Raw genomic sequence first — 23,492 nt, 5'->3', positions numbered from 1 at the left:
TTCTTACACCTCCCCGGACAGTTCCAGCCCCTTCAATGACCTTGCGGCTTTGTACTGACTGGTAATTGAATGCGCTTGGCAAGAGCTAACTCGGGAGCAGTCAGGGGGACAAAGCCCCTCTCTGTGAAGCATTAGCATCCCAGTGTGGCCCAGCAGGAGTTAACAATGTGCCCCAGGCTCCTGCAAGCCCTCTTTGCTTTGGTTGTGTCTCCCCTCTGCTCTGTGAGTCCTTAGTGAAAACACTGGCCAGTGTTGGAGCCAGAACAGACCCCTGCAGGACCCCACTTGACACAGCCTCCCAATGTTGACAATGCCCATTATCTATACCTGTAAGTCTTTAAGGTACCACCGGACTCCTTGTTGTTTTTGTGGATACAGACTAACACGGCTACCCCCTGATATTTGATTATCTATACCTGTGATGTGTGTGGATCAGCTGCCCTTATGGTCTCTGCCAGTGGTATGTGCCGGTGGCCTAAGCCCTTAGTGCATGTCCACGGCCTACGTGCTTGTGTGTCACCTATGCATACGGCCTAGGGCAATGCTGTGAGCCCGTGGCCTAGGGCAATGGTGTGAGCATGTGGCCTAGGGCAATGGTGTGAACCCGTGGCCTAGGGCAATGGTGGGAGGCCGTGGCCTAGGGCAATGGTGGGAGGCCGTGGCCTAGGGCAATGGTGTGAGCCCGTGGCCTGAGGCAATGGTGTGAGCCCGTGGCCTGCGGCAATGGTGTGAACCTGTGGCCTAAGGCAATGGTGTGAGCCCGTGGCCTACGGCAATGGTGTAAGCCCGTGGCCTATGGCAATGGTGTGAGCCATGGCCTGAGGCAATACTATGAGCCTGTGGCCTAAGGCAATGCTGTGTGCTGGAACAGGCATTTTAAATGGAAGCGTTTCAAGGTTTAAAGCTCTCGCCCTGTCCCAGAGGTGGGAATACAAAATATCCGTAGTGTGCCCCTCTGAGCACTGCGCTGGGACGCTAGTGAAGGTCCAGCCTTGGCCTCCCGTAGCCCCTCCCCTCTGTGCTGACAGAACCCAGTTTCCCGCCGCCCCTGTGACCTGCAGGCCAAGGAGAGCTGTGGCCCTGGGGCTATCCGGCGGGGGACTCACCTTGCCAATGACGTCGTTCCGGCTCAGCCTGTCCTTATCCATGACGGTGATGATGATGGTTGTCTCTCGCAGCTTCTCGGTGGGGATGTCAAAGATGAAGGACTCATTGAAGACTGGGTTCAGGCACCGTTTCATTACCACCGTCTTCTTCTTCTCCACCCTCTTGTCCTTGTACATCAGCCACACCTTGACGTAAGGGTCTGCCACGGAGAGGAGAGGGCACATTGCTCTTAGGCCAGGCCAGGGCTCCTCCCCCTTCTGCTTCTTAACTTGGCCTGTCCTCAGGTTTCCTGCCTCTCATGCCAGGGCCCTCTCTTTCAGCTGGGAGCCTGCAGCCTCCTGCTCAGTGCTCCCATTTTTGCTGCAGGATGTACTGGGGAGCTGAGACAGGTCAGGGGGACTCTTGAGTTCCTCCCAGTGTGGGACAGAAGAGACTCAGAGCTGAACGTTCCCTGTGGAAGACAAAGGAGGACTCTCTCCCTGGTGTGGGACAGAGGTACTCCGGACAAGTTCCTCCTTGAGGAGAGGCAGAGGGGACCTAAGGTGAGGAAGAATAGATTGCAGTTACCCTGCATCTTAGTATGCTGGGGCAAATGGCCCCTGCCAGGACCCCTAGCTCAGTACAGAAGAAGGGCCCCGATTGCCAGTACCTGACGTCCCCCCGATGTCCATGGCTTTCAGATTCCGTGCTTTGATGATATTCACAACGATGGAGTTACCAGAAGGGTTGTAGCAAAGGGACAGGAGGAGTTCTCCCCGACTTCCCTGCAGAGAGGAGAGGTTGTTATAGACTGGCAGACACCAGCTAGCCTAGCTCAACCAGAGCACCTCGGTGGCCCCGTCCCCACAGAAACTACCTGCAAACGTATTTATGGCTGTAACATGCTTTGCTTCTCCCCCACATCCAAAGAAGCTGGCTGTCTAGGGGTGGGACAGAATCTGTAGCATGGCTTCAGCTAGCTCCATTATTGGAAACAAATTCACATCCACAGGGATCAGTGAAAGTATCCCACAGCTGGTGCCAGCGCACGTGTTTGCAGTTGGCTCTAAACCATGGCCGAGAACTGTTTTCTGCTAGCAGAGTGTCTCCTACAGGATGCAGAAGGACTTAAACCCCTTCTCAGCTGACAGCGGGTAAGACCCCTAGGCCTTCAGATTCTGGATAAAGAGCAGATGTAGTCCTCAGGTCTGTCAATACTTCCCCTTTTACCGGTACCAGATTAATGGGGTACCGGTAAAAGGGTGGGGGTTTGGGGATGTCTTCTCTGGGATCCTTGCTGCAGCAGCTCCAGGATGTCCCCTGGGAGCACTAGGCAATTCTAGTCACTGAGGCCAGCTAATAGCCACGTACACTAAGCCAGGGCATTACATGCTGGCTAAGCCTCTCTCCGAACACAAAGCAAAGGTCTTACGCTCCCATCACTGCAGGGTTTCAGCTCCTTCCAGAATGTCTGCATCTGGGTCAGGTCCAACTTGTTGAGTGGAATGGACACCTCTCCGATGGGGTCATTGCGACTGAAGCGGTCATAGTCCAAAACCTGGAGATACAGCACCCGCTGCACCACCTTCTCGTATGGGAAACCTGCCAAGGAGACCAGAGCAGGAGGTGGTTACCCAGGAACGTGGCAACACGGCCAAGTCTGGCAGAGCCATTCCAGAGCCATACACATACATAAACCCAGGTGGCATTCATGCAAAAGAGACCATCACTGGCATGTGTCTCTCTAGCCAGTTCTGGCTGGTGTATGATGCTGGGATCAAACAGTCAGTGGAGAAGGGGCACTGGGTGGAGGGAGACACACTTTTCAGTAATTTTATGGCCTCTACTAATATCTGTGGTTACGAGTAATCAACCCTCATACTTCATGACACCAGCTGGCCACTGCCAGGGTCAGGAAGGAATCCCATCCTTCACGAACATCATTCCACAATTGGCTGGGTGCATCGCCCAGAGGTGAAGGTGTTTGTATCTTTCTGTGAATGATCAGGTATTGACTGTTCACCAGAGGCTGGACCCAGATCGATGGTGTGATCTGATACGGCAGGAGGTCAGAACCCAAGGGTGTGATCTGATAGAGCAGGAGGCAGGACGGTCTGAAATGGTTTAGCAGAAGCGGAGATAGTGGATCAGGTAGACCAAAGATGTGGCACACAAGGTGGGACACAGGGCTAGTGTGACCAGCGGTTCAATACGGGGAGGCAGGAGAGGGGATCACGGAGCTGACTGTCCATTGGGGTGGCTGTGGGGGGTAGGTCACAGAATCCCACGCTGGAAGGACCAGGAGGCAGGTCCAGATTGGCCAGACAGGCCAGTGGCTCAAGGTAGGGAGGTAGGAAAGGGTGTACTGCTGCTGACTGACCATGGTGTGATCCAGCATGGTGGGGAGAACCAGTACCGGATTTACCATGGCGCCACGGTGCCAGGCCCACGGTCCAAAGGGGCCCCGGCCCTGCCGGCTCTTCTCTGCCTCCCCCTCCCTCACATGGGGGCAGAAGCTTAGTGCTGCCGGCTCCTGCTGCAACAGGGCAGGCTCTGCCGGCAGCCAAGCTCCTCCCCTGCCTCTTTCCCCAGAGTAGGGTGACCAGACAGCAAGTGTGAAAAATCGGGACAGAGGGTGGGGGGTAATAGGCACCCATGTAAGAAAAAGCCCCAAATATCGGGACCGTCCCTATAAAATCGGGACATCTGGTCACCCTACCCCAGAGTGCTACGTTCCCTCCCGCCCTCCCTGCTGCCGATCAGCTAGATCAGCTGTTTGCCAGCAGGAGGAGGGAGGAGGAGGAGCGGAGCCTCATCACGCTCGCTGCTCCGGGGAGGAGGAGGAGGAGAAAAGGCGGGGGTGGGACCTTGGGGAAGGAGCTGGAATCAGGGCATACCCCCTCCAGCCCCCTGCTGTGAGCACCCCCACGACCCCAGCCCACACCCACAGTCCTCTGCCCACCCTGACCCCTGCACCCCCTTCACACCTCCCCAGCCCTCTGCCCTGACCCCTGCACCCCCTTCACACCTCCCCAGCCCCCTGCCCTGACTCCTGCACCCCCCACACATCCAGCCCCCTGCACCCCCCCACACACCCAGCCCCCTGCCCTGACTCCTGCACCCCCCCTCACCCCTTGCTTCCCACTGCTTAAGGCTTAGCCCTCTCACTTTTAAAAATGATTGCTTGCCCCTCCTCCTCCCCTCAGGCTTTTCTGGCACCCCTGTTGCCAGGTATCCAGTTTTAGACTGGAAACTCCAGTAGAAAATGGGACTTGGGTGTCCGGTTAGCAGTGCTGACTGGAAACTAAAATAGAAGTAACCACATTACCCTCCGCTCCTCCCACTCCCAACACCCACCCCAGAGGGCTGGAAGAGAACCTGTCCTGCTGCTGCTGGATGTCACAGAGTGTGGGGGAGTCAGGGTCCTGCACCCCCCACTTCCTGCGATTCACCGTGACTCTCAACCAGCCAGTAAAACAGAAGGTTTATTAGACGACAGGAACATAGTCAAAGCAGAGCTTGTAGGTATGGAAAACAGGACCCCTCAGTCAGATCCGTCTTGTGGGGTAGGGAGCCCAGACACCAGTGCTGGGCCTCCCTCCATTTCCCCAGCCAGCTCCAAACTGCAACCCCCTCCAGCCCCTCCTCTGTCCTTTGTCTCTTTCCCCGGGCCAGGAGGCCACCTGATCTCTTTGTTCTCCAACACCTTCAGTTGGCACCTTGCTGGGGAGGGGCCCAGGCCATCAGTTGCCAGGAGACAGTGTGTCAGCCATTCTCTGTGCAGACAGCATCACACCTGCCCTCTAGGGCTCTGCAACAATCACACAGCCTTATCCCACCACCTAGATACTTAAGAAATGCATAGGGGAAACTGAGACACCCACACAGTATTCAGAGAAAACATTAAGAACATTCCCACTTTGTCACACTGGAGGAGGGGCAGCTCAGTGCAGAGAGAGAAGAAGAGAATGGTCTAGAACCAGGGAGAAGGTAGGTACCTGCTCTATGTGGGCAGGAACGGGGGGGGGGATCCTGTTTACCCCCTCCCCAGCCCTGCTGCGCTTGCAGTTTACCCCTGGCCCCTCCCTTGCTCCAGGAACCAACCCTAGCTCCCGCCCCACTGTGCTTTTGCCCTGGTCCCTTTTACAATCATTCCCCAGGGGGCCCACAAATATGTTTGGAGCCGGGCCCACAAAAAGTTAATCCGGCCCTAGGGAGAACAGTCGTGTGGTGAGATCAGCCTAGCAGGAGCAGATCCACTGCTCTAGATGGCTCACTTTGGGCTTCAGTCTGGCAAACCCTGTTTCCTACAGGGACTCGGACTCACTTTCTGTCTCTCTAGGTGTTCATATGGCCAGGGCCGTCCCTAACTATTCTGGGGCCCTATGCAGCCCCCCTGTGTGGTGGGTGTCTGGGCCCCAGGCCTCCATGAGGGAAGGGGGACTGGCTCCAGGCCTCCGCACGGAGGGGGGGGCTGGCTTGGGGGACAGTGGGGAACCACCCCCCAGCACTCACTGGCGGCTCAGCTGAGGCTGGGCCGCTGCACTTCCCGACGCCGGTGAGTGCAGGGCCAGCCCTGCCCGCACTCCTCAGGGGAGTGGGGGCGGGGCTGGGGTGAAGCAGGGGCGGGAAGAGGCGGGGCAGAGCAGGGACAGGGGCCATGGGGAAGAGATGGAGCAGGGGCTGGAGCAGCAGGCAGCTGCGCAGGACACCCGGAAATTTGGTACCCCAAATTTCCGGGTGCCCTACACAGCTGCGTACTTTGCATATGGGTAAGGACGGCCCTGCATATGGCCCTTGTCACCACAGTATCTGAGCGCTGGGAGGAACGAAGTGCTAACCCCATGCTAAAGCCAGGGCCCAGAGGCAGTGGAGAGGCAGTGACTTCCCAGGGTTAGCTGGGGGTCAGTGGCTGAGCTGGGACTCGCTCCTGGCCCACGCCCTGTCTGCTGGCCTCTGCTGCCTACCTTCGAAGAGGAAGGTCTCGTTCCAGTGCGGGTTCAAGTTCTTCCTCTTCACTTTGGTCTCCAGCTTGTTCTTTTTATCAGGCAGCAGGTAGATCTTGACGAAAGGGTCACTGGTGCCGCTGAAGTCCTTGGCTGGCAGCTCTTGAGCCTTCATGATCTTGACAGTCAGAGTGGATTCCTGGAAGTTGTAGCCGACGCTGAATTGGATTCGGCCGAGGTTCTCCCTGCTGGAGCTGTCATGTCCCTCATCATCTTCAGAGCCTGGGGAGAGCTGAGGGGGGACAGAGAATGGAGAGTCAGCCTGGAGAGCTCAGCATGGGGTAAGCACCATCGCCAGGGAGAGACCCAGAGATCTGTCTATCTACCTGTCACATCACCAGGGTATCTATGATTTATGTTCAGTCTTTGAGCACCTCCTCCTATAGCTGCCCTTCTCCCCGGCCCCTCTCTCCCCCTCCCTCCTCAAGATGGGACCAGAGGAGGAGACTGGGCTCATTTCTCCCCATTGGGCAGCTCGGGACTCTGCAGACCCAAGAGGCATCTGTAGTCAGGGCAGAGCGTAAATCTGCAGTGAGGAAGGGGGGTTGGAGGCTCCCGGGGAGGGGAGATCACAGCAGTAGGATGGGTGGATAAGGCTGGTTTCCATCTGCCTCTGAGGAATGTTACAATATTGCTTAAATAGCCAGGGCCGATCCTGCAGCCCTGATGTAAGTGTAATGCGAAACACAGCACCGGCTACGTGCCCCTCTGCGGCTGTTCCCCATAAAGAGATTTCTTAGGCGGCAGCTGCTGTTTCCACATGGCAGAGCTGGTCCTTTAGCTCAACCAGTAGAAGCTCATGGTTTTAGACCAGGTTCAATCAGCTACTGCCCCAGCCAAGGGGAGGTGAGAGGGAAGCATGCAGGGTCAAGCTCTCCGAGGCAAGCCTCTGCAAGGTCAACCTGCTTCCTGATAATCATCAAAACTCCCTGGGCTTCGGTGGGGCCAGGTTCTGGTCTGGGAGTAGAGAAGGTGCGTATGGTCAGAAAGGGAGGTGAGTTTCTTCTGGAGCCCTCTGTGTGTCTGGACAGCTTTGCAGAGCTGGGCTAGCATTTCACATCGGCGTCCAACTTAGTGCCCTCCAAGAACAATAGACAAAATCCCACCCTTGCCTGAGAGAGGGCAAGCGCTGCCATGCACGTCTCAGGCACAAGAGCTGGCTGAGATGGCCCCCCATCCAGCATGTGTGCTAGCCTGCTGGGAGGAGGGGTCTGGAGACTGGTAGACCACACCTCCTGGAATATGAGGCCCGCCCCCAGCTGGCGCGGGAGCCCTGGGAACCCTATGCACAGGCCCCATCATGCTGCTTGCAGCGGAGAAGGAGCTTAGGACAGCCAATTAGCTGCATAGCCCGTCTCCCCTGCTGTCACCTCCTGACTGCCCCCTCAGCTTGGGAACCAGCACAGGTGTGTTAGTTGAGGCTGGGGAAGAACTGGCACAGAGCTGTGGGCAGGCAGGGCCTGCTGGGGACAGGTGCTACATCAACACAGCAAATGAGTCTCTTCAGGCCATCAGTGGCTTTGAACCCAGGACTGTCTGTACAAAAAGCACAGGCTTCTACCATTTGAGCTAAAGGACCGAACCTGCTAGCCATCCAGAATAGTATATTTATAAGCTCTGTGATTTAGCCACCAGAGCACTTGGTTACTCTGCTTCTTGTCAGCGATGTGTGGAGCCAACTCACTAGCCAGCAATTTACCCTGCTTGGCCTCAGCCCCCGGCTCACCTGCCCTGGCATTCAGCACTGCCTGTTTCTCATGGGCCTCTCCAAAATGCCCTTGCTTCTCCAGTACCAATCGCTAGCAGGAACGGAGCTCACAGGCCACCGCAACCCAGCTCATCTCCCTCTGCTTGCTCTGCCTGTCTCATCTGGGCTCTTTGTGAGCATTTCCACTGATGGGACCTCCCTGACCTCAGTCCATTGTCAGAGCATCAGCAGGCACCTCATCTAAATGTGCTCTTCCCGTGCGTAGGTCTCTTGCTTCTTGTTAAACTCCAATCATTCCCAGCTTCCTTTCTATTATCTCCGCTCTGCTGCTGGCACAGAGGCCTATGCCACCCTGCTCCCTGCATTTCTTTAAGACACATATGCATAGCTCCTGTGACGGTCTCTTAGATGGGAGGCCTTCCAACTCTCCCAGCTCCCACGCTCCCCTTTGTACTCCCTGATTTACTGCTCATAATAACAAACCAGCGATTAATAATGACTATCTCAGTTGCACCATGGCTTCCCCCTGGTGGAGTGCAGGGGAATTATCACCACTCTGCTTTCACACGATACTGTATCGCTCCCCAAATCTCTCCGTATTCCATGACGAAAAGCTTCTTTACGTTGGAGTTAAGGTTGAAAATACACATCAATCATTTCCAGGGAAATGGTCTTAAAAGGATGTTGTGGTTTAAACAAAACAAAACAAATCCCTAGAACGACAGGAAAATCAAAATCCAAACAAACCTCTGAAAGGTTGAAAATGTCAACAGTCAACGAAACAGACTTTACATTGGCCTGTCCCTCCACGCCCAGGGCATGCACTGTACAAAACACGCCTATTTTGCTGAGGACTTTAATACACGTTGGCACAGGCTGGGAACATCTTTGAACCTGAGTGGCCCGGATTGTGGTTTGGATGATAGGGCTGTGCAGGGGAGCGACTCTCCTTGCATCTCTGCATGTTACCCAGAGCTGGGGACTGGGCAGGCAGGAGTCAGCAGTTGCTGCGTCTTCCCTCTATTCCCTGACCAGAGCAGCCCAGCCAGTACACGGGGTGTTGTAATTTGTGGCTGGTCCGGGCCTGTAGTTAATCACTACCCTGCAGAGCAAGGGGGAAGCAGGGGAGGGACTGTAACACAGAGGGGTGTCTCTGAACTATGATGCCCCCTGGCATAGACGCCAACTCCGGGGGTGCTCTGGGGCTCAAGCACCCATGGAAAAAAAACAGTGGGTGTTCAGCACCCACCAGCCACAGCTGTTCTGCGGCACCACTGATCAGCTGTTTGGCAGCTGGAGAGAGATGCTTGGGGGAGAGTGGAGAGCAGTGAGCAATGGGCGGGTGGGGCCTCGGGGGAGGGGAGTGGAATGGGGGGGGCTCAGGGCGAAGCAGGGGTGGAGCACCTACAGGGAAAAATAAAAGTCGTGCCTCTGCCCCTGGGGCTTTTCCAGAGGTGGCACAGTTGATATACCTACCACCCCTTGCGTAGGGTGGTGCCTAAAGGCACAATGTAACCCTATAGTTGCCTGCTTGCGTATGAGAGTTCAAAAAAAGAACTAGGTAAGTCCATGGAGAAAAGGTCCATCAATGGCTATTAGCCAGAATGGTCAGGGACGCCACCCCATGCTCTGGGTGTCCTTACATAGGCGCAGACTCTGTGGGTGCTCCACCCACCGGCAGCCCGCCATCAGCTCCCCCCAACCCCCTCAGTGCCTCCTGCCCGCCGGCAGGCCCCGCGGATCAGCACCTCCAGCTCCTGCCCCATGCCTCCCGCCTGTTTCATGGTGTTCAGGAGGCTCTGGGAGGGAGGGGGGAGGAGCAAGAATCCGGCCTGCTCGGGGGAGGGAGCAGAACTGGGCGGGAAGAGGCAGGGAAGGGGTGGAGTCTTGGGGGAAGGGGTGGAGTGGGGCCTGGGGCAGAGCTGGGGGTTGAGCCCCCCCAGCACTTTGGAAAATTGGCACCTGTGTGTCCTTAGGCCTCTGACTGCCAGATGCTGGGACTGGACGATATGGGATGGATCACTCGATAATTACCCTGTTCTGTTCATTCCCTCTGTAGCATCTGGCACTGGCCACTCTTGGAAGACAGGATACTGGGCTAGATGGGCCATGTGTCTGATACAGTATGGCCGTTCTTATGTTCAAGTTCAAAGCATTTGCTAACCCGTATGCCCAATCTCAGCCAGTAGTGCTCTGGCATGAGGCCTGGGAACTGGAAACTCTTTAATAAGGACTTTAGGCAGGGTGAGTTTTACATTCTGAAATGCTGTGTGTGTTCAGAGTTTCCGTAAGCCTTTGATGAATGGTACAGTGGCTTCGGGAGATACAAATCCACAGCACATACAAGATGCTAAATGTCTCTGCTGACTCCCATGGCAAGGTCAACAATTTCCAATTACAAATCTCCTGCCCCTCAGCACTGGCCTCAAATCATATCATTTCTTCTAAGGATTTTAAAGAAAGTCTAGTTTGGCAGGCTCCAAACAGATATAACAAAGGGCCGAGCTCTCTTAAGCTGGGGAACCACAGTTTTAATGTTGGTTTCCTGAACAGTCCTAACTACAGTGGGCCAAAAAATGAATTTCTGTCCCATTGAAAGTTCTGGGATTTTGAAATTTGGTTTCGCCCCCAATTGGGACAAAGAGTCAAAATCTTGGAATTTTTGGCAAAACGAAATATTTGGAAATATCCCCTTTCAGTCTTGGCAAAACACATGATTTCAACCAGATCACGTTTCATTTTGACTAACAGAACGGAATTAATACAATATACATGTAGAAATCTTTCAAAATCATCAATCTTTTTCAGGTTTCGAAAAACAAAATGAAATGAAAATTTCAATTAAAAATGAAACAAACAAGTTAATTTTGTTTCAAAATGTCCTGTCGAAAAATTTAGACTAAAATGACATTCCTGCAAAAAATGTTTTCAGTTCATCCCTAGCAAGAAAAGTTTTTGGTCAGAACATTTTGGCCCACTATACATGTGGGTTTTAGATGCTTGGTTCTTCTGCCCCCCACTAACAGACACCCTGGTTCTGCTGCCCTCCCCCCACCCGACCCTTCTCCACTGCCTTACACATAGAAGCACTGCAGTAGTCCAGCTTAAAACACTTGTGAACGGTGCATCTAATGACTCATTATCCCACCAGCCTCTCCTGACTTAGCCAAAGGCACCAGTCCTCACTGAGGCCAACACAGACTAAAGCAAACATGGAGTGTCCAGACCGAGCTCTCTTCGGCTGAGTCTACACTCACAGAGCTGCTTCTAACTGAAGCCATAGGAGAGATCTGGTTTAAGCACAGTCGGTTCAGTGTGTCCATGCTGCAGACCTGTTACAGTTTTCCCCATACCCACACTGCCCTCTAGGTATCTATCCCACAGTTCCCAGAAGCAGAGGCTTTTGGAAGATGTTGCAAGGCCAACGGTCCACGAGGTTAGGGTGACCAGATGTCCCGATTTTATAGGGACAGTCCCGATATTTGGGGCTTTTTCTTACACAGACTCCTATTACCCTCCACCTCCGTCCGGATTTTTCACACTTGCTGTCTGGTCACCCTACACGAGGGACAGGCATGGGAGGACTGTTTGACCTCTGTTCACGCTGCCATTATCATGCTGCAGACTGAGACATTTCTTAGCCTGTCCCATCCTAGTGCTCCATGGCAGGAATGGGCACTGTTTAGGGCACTTTTGGATGTTGATGGGAGGTATTTCACAAGCGAGGGGCCCAGGCTGCGCTCTGAATGGTGCCAGGCCTGGTCAGCCCAAAAACCCTCCCCAAGAAATGAGGAAGACAGCTGTTCTTAAACCCTCACATCTCCCAGACACCTTGCGCATTTTGCGTCCAATGTCCCACATCTTTCTACGTGGGCCTTGGAGCAACAGCCTGACACTAAGGAAGGAGAAGTTCAGGCCGAGATGTTGGAAGCAAGGTTCTTAATGGGTACAGCAGAAACCACAGCAGAAACAGACCCATTAAATCACCTGCTGGCTAGTGCAGGAGCTTCCCTTTAGGGCACCTAATAGTGCTTTGCACTGGTTTCTAAAGGACTATCTGGTTTCAAGACGACTCAAGTGATAAGGCTTCCACCACTGCCCTGGGACCAGTATGGGGCGGGCTGGCCTGGTGGTCAGCATGGTGCTCAGGAACCAGAGGCCAATGGGCAGGTCTGAAGGCAGGAGCCAGGTGTTAGAGCCGAAAATTGAAGCCAGGAGGGAGAGGAAACAGAAGCTGAAGCCAAAGGTCAGTGTTGAGTCAGAAGCCAAAGAACCATAGCCTATGGTTGGAGCCAGAGCAGTCAGAAACCAGGACGAGGGGGTCCAGGGACTGGAAGGAGGCTGAGGGTAGGAGCTGGGAACAGGACAGGGTCAGAGTCCGGAATTGGGGACGAGGCTGGGACAGCAGGTAGGAGACGGCAGGGTCTGTAGCAGCAGCAAGCCAGGATCCACCTTTTTGCACAGACAACGTCCTCTGTCTCTTTCTGGCTTAAATAGTGTACGTGACCCAATCAGGGACTCCGGAACTCCTCCAATCACATCCCTGGGGGCAGTACTTTAATGGATCATATGCCTTTCAGGCTCCCAGTTCTCCAGTCACTAGTAGAGTTGTTGAGTGGTGTTGTGGATGTGGCTGCAGCCTGAAGGCCCGGATTCAGCACCTGCGGATCTTCCCACTGACAGGCCGCACTGTTAGGAAGTATGAGCAACCATGGGGCTGACCAGGGAGGTGGAGGTGCCGTGGCTGTGCAGATGCAGGATGGAGAAGTCATTAGTGGGGAAGAACCAGAGGTTCTGTAGTAGCCCTGTCTGGGTTGCTCTGATTCCTTTCCTGGCTGGACTGGATGAAACGAGAGGCCTTGTGGGTGCTGGTGGCTCTGCACTTCTCCATAAATGACAAAAGCCCCTTCTCGCCTATGGCTTCTCCGGATCCACTGGGAGCCTGAGTCACTCAGAGCAGATGGCTTGGTGCTGTGGCTTGTGGCCCAGGGACTGTTGGGAGGGCTGGCTGGGGCTCATCTTGAGGAATGGGGAAAGAAATAAGAGAAGAGATGCAGACATATGAGGAGGGCGGCACATGCATTTGCTCCATTATGGGTAGTGACGCCGCCAGCTGCAAGCCACTCCATCAGTACAAAGGCAGCCTGGAGGAAGCTGGAGCCATTGACCCAAAGCAGATGTGGAGAGCTTGCCTGGGAAGTCCCCGGGGACCAGGCAAAGGGAGGACTGCATTGGCACGTAGCTGAGCAGATGTGCATGCTGTTCGTGCCATACTGTACCCCGGAATGCACCGAGGAGAAAACTTCCCGGCATCTTGTCAGCAAAGGGAAATGTGGAGCACAGCCTGAGCACTGCCACCAGAAACAGGCATTGCAGGCCCCTTCGAGACCGGTACCTCTCCTTCCTCCGGAGCTCTCAGCTCAGCTAGTCACCTCAGTGAGAGGTAGAGGAGCTGCAGGAAAATCTCATGCCCTGGCTCTGACTGAAGCAAGGGTCAGGGGCAGCTCTGGTTAATTCATCAGTGCGACGCCATGCATGGAGACCCCAGGCCCCGTCTCCTCAAGTGCTGATGCTGAGGTCCCTCTTCTGCATGTGGCCCTCATGTCTCTGTGGGTGTGTGCATGGCCTTGGGACAGGGTATCCATGTCTAGTCACAGTGCATGGGCTCCCAGATCTCAGAGAACAAATCCCTTCATCCTCCAGGCTTTGAGGAATTTTAGGGGCTGGCCATTCACTCCTGGCTGACTCTCCTGGATACACAGCATGGAAGCAGGGGCACACCCACATCCGCGATGAAGGAGCAATCTCCTCTGCATCTTGCCAGGGCCTAGCTGGGCTCCTCCCTTTCTCCCCATGCCTGGAGCCCCCTGTGCTTGTAGCACTCTCTGGCAATCCTGTCTGTGTCTCCAGCGAAGATGCCTCTGCAGGGCATTGGGGAGCGGAACTCTTCCCACTACGTTTAGATAACTAGATAATATCTTATGGATTCCTGGGCCTGTGGCTTCATTGCTGTCCAGGCAGCTGTCAGAGGGGATCAGCCTCTCTCTCTGTCACTGGCGTCTCCTCAGATGGCTCCTGGCTCCACTCCACACACTCATTTCCCTAGGGTCGGGAGCTCCAATTAGCCAAATCCTTCCTGACAGCCTGCCTGTCACATCACTGCAGCCATCTCTCCAGAACCAATCCAACGGCCCAGGCTGCGTCTCGTCGTGAGCAGCCCCGGGATAACTTGGCCTCCTCCACCCAACACAATGGAGGCACTGAGACCTGGCAGAGGACGGGACCCTCACGCACACAGCGGCTAATGCCGGGGGTGTATGGCCTGAGTTCGTGAGACAGAAGAGGGCTGAACGGGGAGAGAGAGAAGTAACATACCCGGCTATCTATGGGGAGGGATTTCCACGCAGTACCGTCTATCAGGGAGGTGGGAAGAGACACCTAAAGGCCCAAAACCAAGCTGGGATGAAGCTCTTCAACATCCCTAAATAGAGGCTCAAGAGCAAATGATGGGGTGGTGGGAGATGATAATGGCTGGTGCTAGTGGAGTTCCTCATGTGTGAGAACTGTTGAGAGAAGGCGGAAGGGCCAAGTATCTCCAATGCTCCACTCTCAGTCCCCACATGCTCCAAACATGAGACCTCCTGACACCCACCAGGCCCTTGTGATGCAGCATTTGCCATGTGCCCCTTGACAGCCCCATTCACTATTTGTCTGACTCAGCTCCACATTTGTGGTTTCACTCGGTCATATCAGTCCAGGGGGGCATACGCTGCCTCCCCAGACACTCACCCGCTAGGACTAGATCTCAACCCCTTCACTGCTGCCCTCTGCCGTTGCTCCTGTGGTACCATCGGCCAGGGCCGGTGTTCCCGCAGGGCAATGGCACTGCATTCCAGCAGGGGCTCGGGGCAGCACAGGAGCTATCGAGGAGCCAGTCGGTTCAGATTTGTCACAGACTGATACTGCCTTAGGAAGCTGTCCAACCATCTCCTCCATTGGATGACCCACCCGCTCCCTCCCCCCACACCAGTGCTTAGAGAGCTGTTGGATGGATGGACACCCCCGCCCCCAGTGCATTAGGGACCCACTAGTCGCCCCTCCCTGCCACCACACACTAGTGCATTAGAGATACAAGGGTGCACCTGCATTGCAACCAGAGTGTGATTGCAGCTCAAGCACACATACCCGAGCAAAGTTTAATCTAGCTAGCTTGGGTGCCGGAGCAGTGGAGCTGCAGCACCATGTGCTTCAACCTGGGCTAGCCCCGCAAGTAATTACCTAGGGGTCTGGGCAGGCTGGTACTGCCCACGCTGAAGCCCATGCTACTGCTGCTTCACTGCTCCAGGACTCAAGCTAGCTAGATCACCGCTACCCTGGTTAGATCTACATGGGCTGCAACCAAGTGTAGATATACCCTCAGAAGCAGAGCTAGTCAAAACACAGCCTGTGGAACAGCTTTCCCTCAGAAAACACTGATCAAGTGAAACCAAGCAAGGGGAGTTTATCAAAGCTTTTCACTTTGATGGCATCATTTCAAATGTTACATTGTAACATTAAAGTCCCTGTGAAACCACTTTTCCATAAGGTTCTTTCACATGAAAGATCTCCGACTCTTCGTTCTGTGGTGAATTTTGTCGCTCAGAGGTGGGAGGAAGGGAAATCTTGAGATGTCAGATGGAGCAGAAGTTCCCTTTCCTGACCAGCTCTGTTCAGAAGCAAAGAACACTGGACATGTCCCATTTCTTGCCATCCACCCGAGTATCACACTTTTCCAGGAGCCAGTGGGAGCTGGACAGGGAGGCAGCCAGCAAGGCTGCTCTAGCTTTTTAGGGTGTCGCTCATGAGTACACTCAAAATACACCTCTGAGGACACATCATCAGATCCCTTGGGATGCCTGGTTAGGTGATCGTGTAGGTCCCTCCCTAAGTCACTCAGAGGGCAGCTTGCCGGGTTGCTTGGGGACCTCCCAGGGTCGTTTGGAGGACACTGTGTCAGGTCATTAGCTCATGTTCCACCATCAGCCTTGGAAACTAGTTATGCAGAGTAAGGAATCTAGCACAGACTCATTCAGGGGTCCCAGCAGCAGTTACCCTGATCTCCCTGAGACAAATCCACAGGGCCACCTCTCACTTTGCCCTTCCTCAAGCCAACCACTGAGGAGGGCACAGAAATACATACATTGAGCAGCAGGGAGAAGGAGAAACCCAGGCATTGCCTTGGAGGGTTTTGCTGCCCTGCCTATATGGAAGAACTGACCCTGAGCCTGCCCTTAAAAGCTATTGAGCCAAATTCTCAGCTGGTGCATATCAACGTCGATGGACACCAGGTGAGAATCTGTCCCCTCATCTCCTGTGTCCTTGGAACAAAACAGGGAGTTAAATGGCAAAACAATTTTGTTTCAATGTCCTTCTGCTGTTCTCCCTCTCTGCAATCATGTTATGTAGCTGGGTAATGTGTTTGGGGAAGGATAGAGCTTGTATCAGATGCGGCACTGTATTGTTAGCTCCAGCCAGGGTAATTACATTCCGTCTCCCCCGCACGTGTCCTGTCGGTGGTGCAGGGACACAAATGTCTAGGGGAACCTGAGGAATGTGAATTTCGAGTGGGGGAGGAGAACGTTTAAAGGGGGGCTAGGTAGGAGTGATGGGGCGACACTGACGAGCAGCGATAGTCTCCTAATGGCAAGAGGTTAGGCTGTGGAAGAGTCTCCCCAAAGGCAGTGGTGGAAGCATGGAATGACCGTGTGTTGTCCAGGGAGGGGCAGGGGGAGGTGTATTCCAGCCAGGTCCTCACAAGCCTTGTTCATCTCTCATTTCTACAAAGCTTCCCCTCAGCGGTGCCCTGTCTATGCCAGCATGGACTCCAGTGCTGTGAGCTTCCCCGCAGCAGTGCCCTATCTATCCCAGCACAGACTCCAGAGCTGTGAGCTTATCATAGAATCATAGAATATCAGGGTTGGAAGGGACCTCAATAGGTCATCTAGTCCAACCCCCTGCTCAAAGCAGGACCAATTCCCAACTAAATCATCCCAGCCAGGGCTTTGTCAACCCGGGCCTTAAAAACCTCCAAGGAAGGAGACTCCACCACCTCCCTAGGTAACACATTCCAATGTTTCACCACCCTCCTAGTGAAATAGTTTTTCCTAATATCCAACCTGGACCTCCCCCACTGCAACTTGAGACCATTGCTCCTTGTTCTGTCATCTGCCACCACTGAGAATAGCCGAGCTCCATCCTCTTTGGAACCCCCCTTCAGGTAGTTGAAGGCTGCTATCAAATCCCCCCTCATTCTTCTCTTCTGGAGACTAAACAATCCCAGTTCCCTCAGCCTCTCCTCATAAGTCATGTGCTCCAGACCCCTAATCATTTTTGTTGCCCTCCGTTGGACTCTTTCCAATTTTTCCACATCCTTCTTGTAGTGTGGGGCCCAAAACTGGACACAGTATTCCAGATGAGACCTCACCAATGTCGAATAAAGGGGAACGATCACGTTCCTCGATCTGCTGGCAATGCCCCTACTTATACAGCCCAAAATGCCGTTAGCCTTCTTGGCAACAAGAGCACACTGTTGACTCATATCCAGCTTCTCGTCCACTGTGACCCCTAGGTCCTTTTCTGCAGAACTGCTACCTAGCCATTCAGTCCCTAGTCTGTAGCAGTGCATGGGATTCTTCCGTCCTAAGTGCAGGACTCTGCACTTGTCCTTGTTGAACCTCATCAGGTTTTTTTTGGCCCAATCCTCTAATTTGTCTAGGTCCCTCTGTATCCGATCCCTACCCTCTAGTGTATCTACCACGCCTCCTAGTTTAGTGTCATCTGCAAATTTGCTGAGAGTGCAGTCCACACCATCCTCCAGATCATTAATAAAGATATTAAACAAAACCGGCCCCAAGACCGACCCTTGGGGCACTCCGCTTGAAACCGTCTGCCAACTAGACATGGAGCCATTGATCACTACCCGTTGAGCCCGACGATCTAGCCAACTTTCTATTCACCTTACAGTCCATTCATCCAGCCCATACTTCTTTAACTTGGCGGCAAGAATACTGTGGGACACCGTATCAAAAGCTTTGCTAAAGTCAAGGAATAACACATCCACTGCTTTCCCGTCATCCACAGAGCCAGTTATCTCATCATAGAAGGCAATTAGGTTAGTCAGGCACGACTTCCCCTTCATGAATCCATGCTGACTGTTCCTCATGTTCCACTTTCCTCTCCTCTAAATGTTTCATAATTGATTCCTTGAGGACCTGCTCCATGATTTTTCCAGGGACTGAGGTGAGGCTGACTGGCCTGTAGTTCCTCGGATCCTCCTTCTTCCCTTTTTTAAAGATGGGCACTACATTAGCCTTTTTCCAGTCATCTGGGACCTCCCCCGATCGCCATGAGTTTTAAAAAATAATGGCTAATGGCTCTGCAATCTCACCCGCCAACTCCTTTAGCACCCTCGGATGCAGCGCATCCGGCCCCATGGACTTGTGCACGTCCAGTTTTTCTAAATAGTCCCGAACCACTTCTTTCTCCACAGAGGGCTGGTCACCTTCTCCCCATACTGTACTGCCCAGTGCAGCAATCTGGGAGCTGACCTTGTTCGTGAAGACAGAGGCAAAAAAATCATTGAGTACATTAGCTTTTTCCACATCCTCGGTCACTAGGTTGCCTCCCTCATTCAGTAAGGGGCCCACATTTTCCTTGATTTTCTTCTTGTTGCTAACATATCTGAAGAAACCCTTCTTGTTACTCTTAACATCTCTTGCTAACTGCAACTCCAAGTGTGATTTGGCCTTCCTGATTTCACTCCTGCATGCCTGAGCAATATTTTTATACTCCTCCCTGGTCATTTGTCCAATCTTACACTTCTTGTAAGCTTCTTTTTTGCATTTAAGATCAGCAAGGATTTCATTGTTTAGCCAAGCTGGTCGCCTGCCATATTTACTATTCTTTCTACACATCGAGATGGTTTGTTCCTGCAACCGCAATAAGGATTCTTTAAAATACAGCTAGCTTTCCTGGACCCCTCTGCCCTTCATGTTATTCTCCCAGGGGATCCTGCCCATCTGTTCCCTGAGGGAGTCAAAGTCTGCTTTTCTGAAGTCCAGGGTCCGTATTCTGCTGCTCTCCTTTCTTCCTTGTGTCAGGATCCTGAACTCGACCATCTCATGGTCACTGCCTCCCAGGTTCCCATCCACTTTTGCTTCCCCTACTAATTCTTCCCTGTTTGTGAGCAGCAGGTCAAGAAAAGCTCTGCCCCTAGTTGGTTCCTCCAGCACTTGCACCAGGAAATTGTCCCCTACACTTTCCAAAAACTTCCTGGATTGTCTGTGCACCGCTGTATTGCTCTCCCAGCAGTTATCAGGGTGATTAAAGTCTCCCATGAGAACCAGGGCCTGCGATCTAGCAACTTCTGCTAGTTGCCAGAAGAAAGCCTCGTCCACCTCATCCCCCTGGTCTGGTGGTCTATAGCAGACTCCAACCACGACATCACCCTTGTTGCTCACACTTCTCAACTTTATCCAGAGACTCTCAGGTTTTTCTGCAGTTTCATACTGGAGCTCTGAGCAGTCATACTCCTCTCTTACATACAACGCAACTCCCCCACCTTTTCTGCCCTGCCTGTCCTTCCTGAACAATTTATATCCATCCATGACAGTACTCCAGTCATGTGAGTTATCCCACCAAGTCTCTGTTATTCCAATCGCATCATAGTTCCCTGACTGTGCTAGGACTTCCAGTTCTCCCTGCTTGTTTCCCAGGCTTCTTGCATTTGTGTATAGGCACTTAAGATAACTCATCGATCGTCCCTCTTTCTCAGCATGAGCCAGGAGTCCTCCCCTCTTGCGCTCTCCTGCTTGTGCTTCCTCCCAGGATCCCATTTCCCCACTTACCTCAGGGCTTTGGTCTCCTTCCCCCGGTGAACCTAGTTTAAAGCCCTCCTCACTAGGTTAGCCAGCCTGCTGGCGAAGATGCTCTTCCCTCTCTTCGTTAGGTGGAGCCCGTCTCTGCCTAGCACTCCTCCTTCTTGGAACACCATCCCATGGTCGAAGAATCCAAAGCCTTCTCTTCGACACCACCTGCGTAGCCATTCGTTGACTTCCACGATTCGACGGTCTCTACCCCGGCCTTTTCCTTGCACAGGGAGGATGGACGAGAACACCACTTGCGCCTCAAACTCCTTTATCCTTCTTCCCAGAGCCACGTAGTCTGCAGTGATCCGCTCAAGGTCATTCTTGGCAGTATCATTGGTGCCCACGTGGAGAAGCAGGAAGGGGTAGCGATCCGAGGGCTTGATGAGTCTCGGCAGTCTCTCTGTCACATCGTGCAGCAGTGCCCTGTCTATGCCAGCATGGACTCCAGCGCTGTGAGCTTCCCCTCAGCAGTGCCCTGTCTATTCCTGTATGGTGCCAACCATGTGAGCTTCCTCAAAGCTGTGCCTTTGTCAATGATGGCTCAGGTCAGGCTCTTGCTAGGTCTATGGGAATCTGTTTGTTGTGGGTCTGGAAGGCCAAGTGGTGCTATGGTAACAGTGTCTTGCTCATGACCTGGAACAGACAAGGGGACCTCCGGAGCCAAGGTGTGAGTCTCCACAGCTTGAGCTAAAGAGGGCCAGGCACTGAGCAGTGGGCTTTAGGCAGGCAATGCTCCTGAGTGGGCTGGGCCCCCTGAGGAACAGCCTGAGGAAGGGTACTGGGGATCTGAGAGAACAGGATGCCACCATCCTACAGAGCATCTTCCCTCCTCCTTACAGGGCTGGCAGGCTCAGCTACCCAGAGGGACTCCTCTCCCCTCAGTCCAGAGAGGCAGGGTTGGGGAGCAGTGAATGGAAGGGAGAGGGGCTGGCAGAGTAGGAGCCAGGGCCAGAGGGTCAGAGCGGTTAGTGAGCTGCCTGCTGGGGGGAAGGAGACTGCCTGAGAGGGAAGGGGAGGCAGACAGTAGAAGGGGAGGGGCAGCAGGGCAAGAGGAGTAGGGGAGTGAAGGGAGAAGGGAGGGCAAAGGAGAGTGGAGGAGGAGGGGTAAGGGAGGGGGCAGGGTGAGTAGGGAAGGTGGATGAGAAGGGGAGGGGAGGAAGAGGGGTGCAGGATGAGTAGAGGAGGGGAGTGGAGGAGAGGGCAGGAGGGCATGGAGGGGAGGGGAAGGGGGCCAGAGGAGTAGGGGAGAGGCAGGGGGCTGGAGGAGTAGGGGAGTGGAGGGAAGGGGCAAGAGAGTGTGGAGGGGAGGGGCAGGGGGCTGGAGGAGTAGGGGAGTGGAAGGGGCAGGAAGGCGTGGAGGAGAGGGGAAGAGGGCTGGAGGGGGAGAGGAGGGCAGGAGGGCGTGGAGGGGAGGGGCAGGGGCTGGAGGAGGAGGGGAGGGGCAGGGAGCAGGAGGGCATGGAGGGGAGGGGCAGGGGGCTGGAGGAGAAGGGGAGGGGCAGGGGGCAGGAGGGCATGGAGGGGAGGGCAGGAGGCTGTGGAGGGGAGGGGCAGGGGGCTGGGGGAGTAGGAGAATGGAGGGAGGCACAGGAGGAGTAGGGCATGTGCAGAGGAGTGGTGCAGGAGAGGGCAGGGCATGGGGAGCACAGGAGGAGAGAGGTCACTGATTGCTAAAGCAGGACGCATTGTCCAAGGTGTCTCTGTGCCCAGGCAGAGTGCCCTGCCCTATACCATGCTCCAGGGGCTGGCCTGAGCATGGGGCCAGGGTAGGGGGTGGGAGATGCAGGCTGCCACTCAGGGCCCTGCCATGGCCTGTGAGATTTGGGTGGCTCGGTGGCAGCCCATGGCCTGGCTCTGCGTCTTCCTACAGGGCAAGTGCGCTTGGCAGTGGTCCAGCAGTTCATTAGCTTCTGCCTCTGACTCCACCAGTGTGTCTAACATGAGTGAGCCACTTCCCGCAGGGGGAGACACTAGGGGATCAAGTAGGGGCTCCTTGCTGGGCCCAGAGGCCTCCGCCAGGACTGGTGCACCCGGGCAGGCTGGTACATAGGCAGCCAGAGCATATGTGAGTGGGCAGGGCCACAGGTAAGACACGTGTCACCCTGTGGATATGTATACAGGCCAGGAGGCTCTGGGTGTGAATGTTCCTGCACTGGGTGTATGTGCACCCCCATGTGCATTAGCCTGGCTCAGGGTGGAGGGGGGCTATATGACTGGCTAGAGCATGGCTCTGTGCTGTGTGTATCTCTCTGGGCTTTGCGTGTGTGCGTTGCTGCATGTCTGTGTGCTATGGCCATTTGAGTGTCTCTGCTGCGTGTGGAGGTAATGCCCCCACACCCTGCGGGGTTCAGTCCCCACCACAGGGTCCCCAGCCCTTAGGGGGAAGCATATCCGTTTCTTAGACCACACGCTCTCTTCCCTGCCCTGCAGCCAGGCTCCTCTCCCCTGCCCAAGCCTGCCATGGAAGCTGAGCTGCCGGTCCCGGAGCCCCGGGTAGGGTGGCTGGCCTGGACTGTGTGACTGAGGGCCCTGGCCAGGAGCGGCGCCAGGGTTTTTGCCGCCCTAGGCGGCAGCTGTCCTCCTCTGAGCATTCGGCGGCGGGGGTCCTTCCGCTCCACGTCGTCAGGGCACTTCAGCGGTGGGTCCCGGAGCGAGTGAAGGACACGCCGCTGAATTTCTGCCGAAGACCCGTAGTGGAAGGACCCCCCCCCCGCCGCTGAATTTCCACCGAGGACAGCAAAATGCCGCCCCCCCAAATCCTGCTGCCCTAGGCGACCGCCTAGGATCGCCTAGTGAAAGCGCCGGCCCTGATCCCGGCAGTGGCACTGGCCTGCGGGAGGTGCCCTCCCTAGTCCCTCCCATGGTTGGGGGAGGTGGGATCCATGCCCCTGCTGCCTGCTGGAACCTCTCCCCTGGCAGTAGGAGGCAACGTCCTATTCCCCACGATGGGCCCAGCTATGTGACCCAGTCAAGCAGAGTGCCCCATCTGCTTACATCTCAGCAGGGATGTTTTATAGGGCAAATGTAGCCCAGACAAGGGTGCTGGATTGGCCCCTGGCTCTGAGCTGGGCAGCTCTGGCCTCACTCCACATACACATGGGACCTAGGGAAGGAGCAGGGTCTCAGCTCCACCGCGTGGTGCATTGATCCAGGAGGGTGGACGCGCCCAGCTCCTCCTCTCCCACTGCCTGGTCCAGGACCAGGTGCTGGGGTCTCCTGGGCAGAGTGGAGGGCGCAGTTCTGGCTTCCCGGGCCAAGGAGCCTGGGCTCCCAAGCCCTGGCCATGCAGCTGGGGGTGGGGATTAGCCAGTCTGTCCTTAACCTCTCTCTGCAGGGGCGTGCTTGTCCCATATCCCCTAGATGGGGTGTCCCAGCCCCCGGGCACTTCACTCTCATGCTGCAGTGCGGAGGGGCGTGGGGATTGCTTTCTGGCTCGCCCCTCTTATCTCTGCCCTGCACCCCAGTTCAGGGAGAGGTTGCTTGGTTACTGACACTGCTCTTCCCAGCTATGCCACAAGGGGGCGCCACATGATGCCATAATGTCCATCGGGCGAAGCAGAGGCCATTCTTCTAGCTCCGGATCTTGCAGTGAGACAAGACAGTTTGTGAGTTTGGGATGGCGCCGGGGTGTGGTGGGGATAACGCCTCTGCCCTGCTGGGCTGGTGCCATCACTACAGCCCTGATCCTGAGCCCATTCATATGCGGAATGAATTTTGTTATGTGCATCATAGCGAGGTAATGTGCGGATATGCGCCACCAGTAGAAACCAAAAACCCAGCTATAAT

General features: G+C 54.8%; 1 protein-coding gene across 5 annotated transcripts in view; it reads right to left on the bottom strand.

The window, feature by feature from the left end:
* SYT7 (synaptotagmin 7) overlaps positions 1-23,492 on the bottom strand; it is a 175,251-nt gene that overhangs the window by 17,454 nt on the left and 134,305 nt on the right. For all 5 annotated transcript variants that reach the window (XM_034767622.1, XM_034767624.1, XM_034767623.1 and 2 more), the window contains 4 exons: positions 6,054-6,324; positions 2,519-2,688; positions 1,757-1,871; positions 1,107-1,306 (listed from right to left, as the gene is read on the bottom strand). In XM_034767622.1, coding sequence (XP_034623513.1) covers positions 1,107-1,306; positions 1,757-1,871; positions 2,519-2,688; positions 6,054-6,324 — 756 coding nt within the window. The remainder of the gene's footprint in view (positions 1-1,106; positions 1,307-1,756; positions 1,872-2,518; positions 2,689-6,053; positions 6,325-23,492) is intronic.

Source organism: Trachemys scripta, chromosome 4 (genome assembly GCF_013100865.1).
Source record: "Trachemys scripta elegans isolate TJP31775 chromosome 4, CAS_Tse_1.0, whole genome shotgun sequence".
In the NCBI taxonomy this organism is placed as follows: domain Eukaryota; kingdom Metazoa; phylum Chordata; order Testudines; family Emydidae; genus Trachemys; species Trachemys scripta.
The sequence above is the reverse complement of the archived record's forward strand: the minus strand, read 5'-3'. Positions and strand labels throughout refer to the sequence as shown.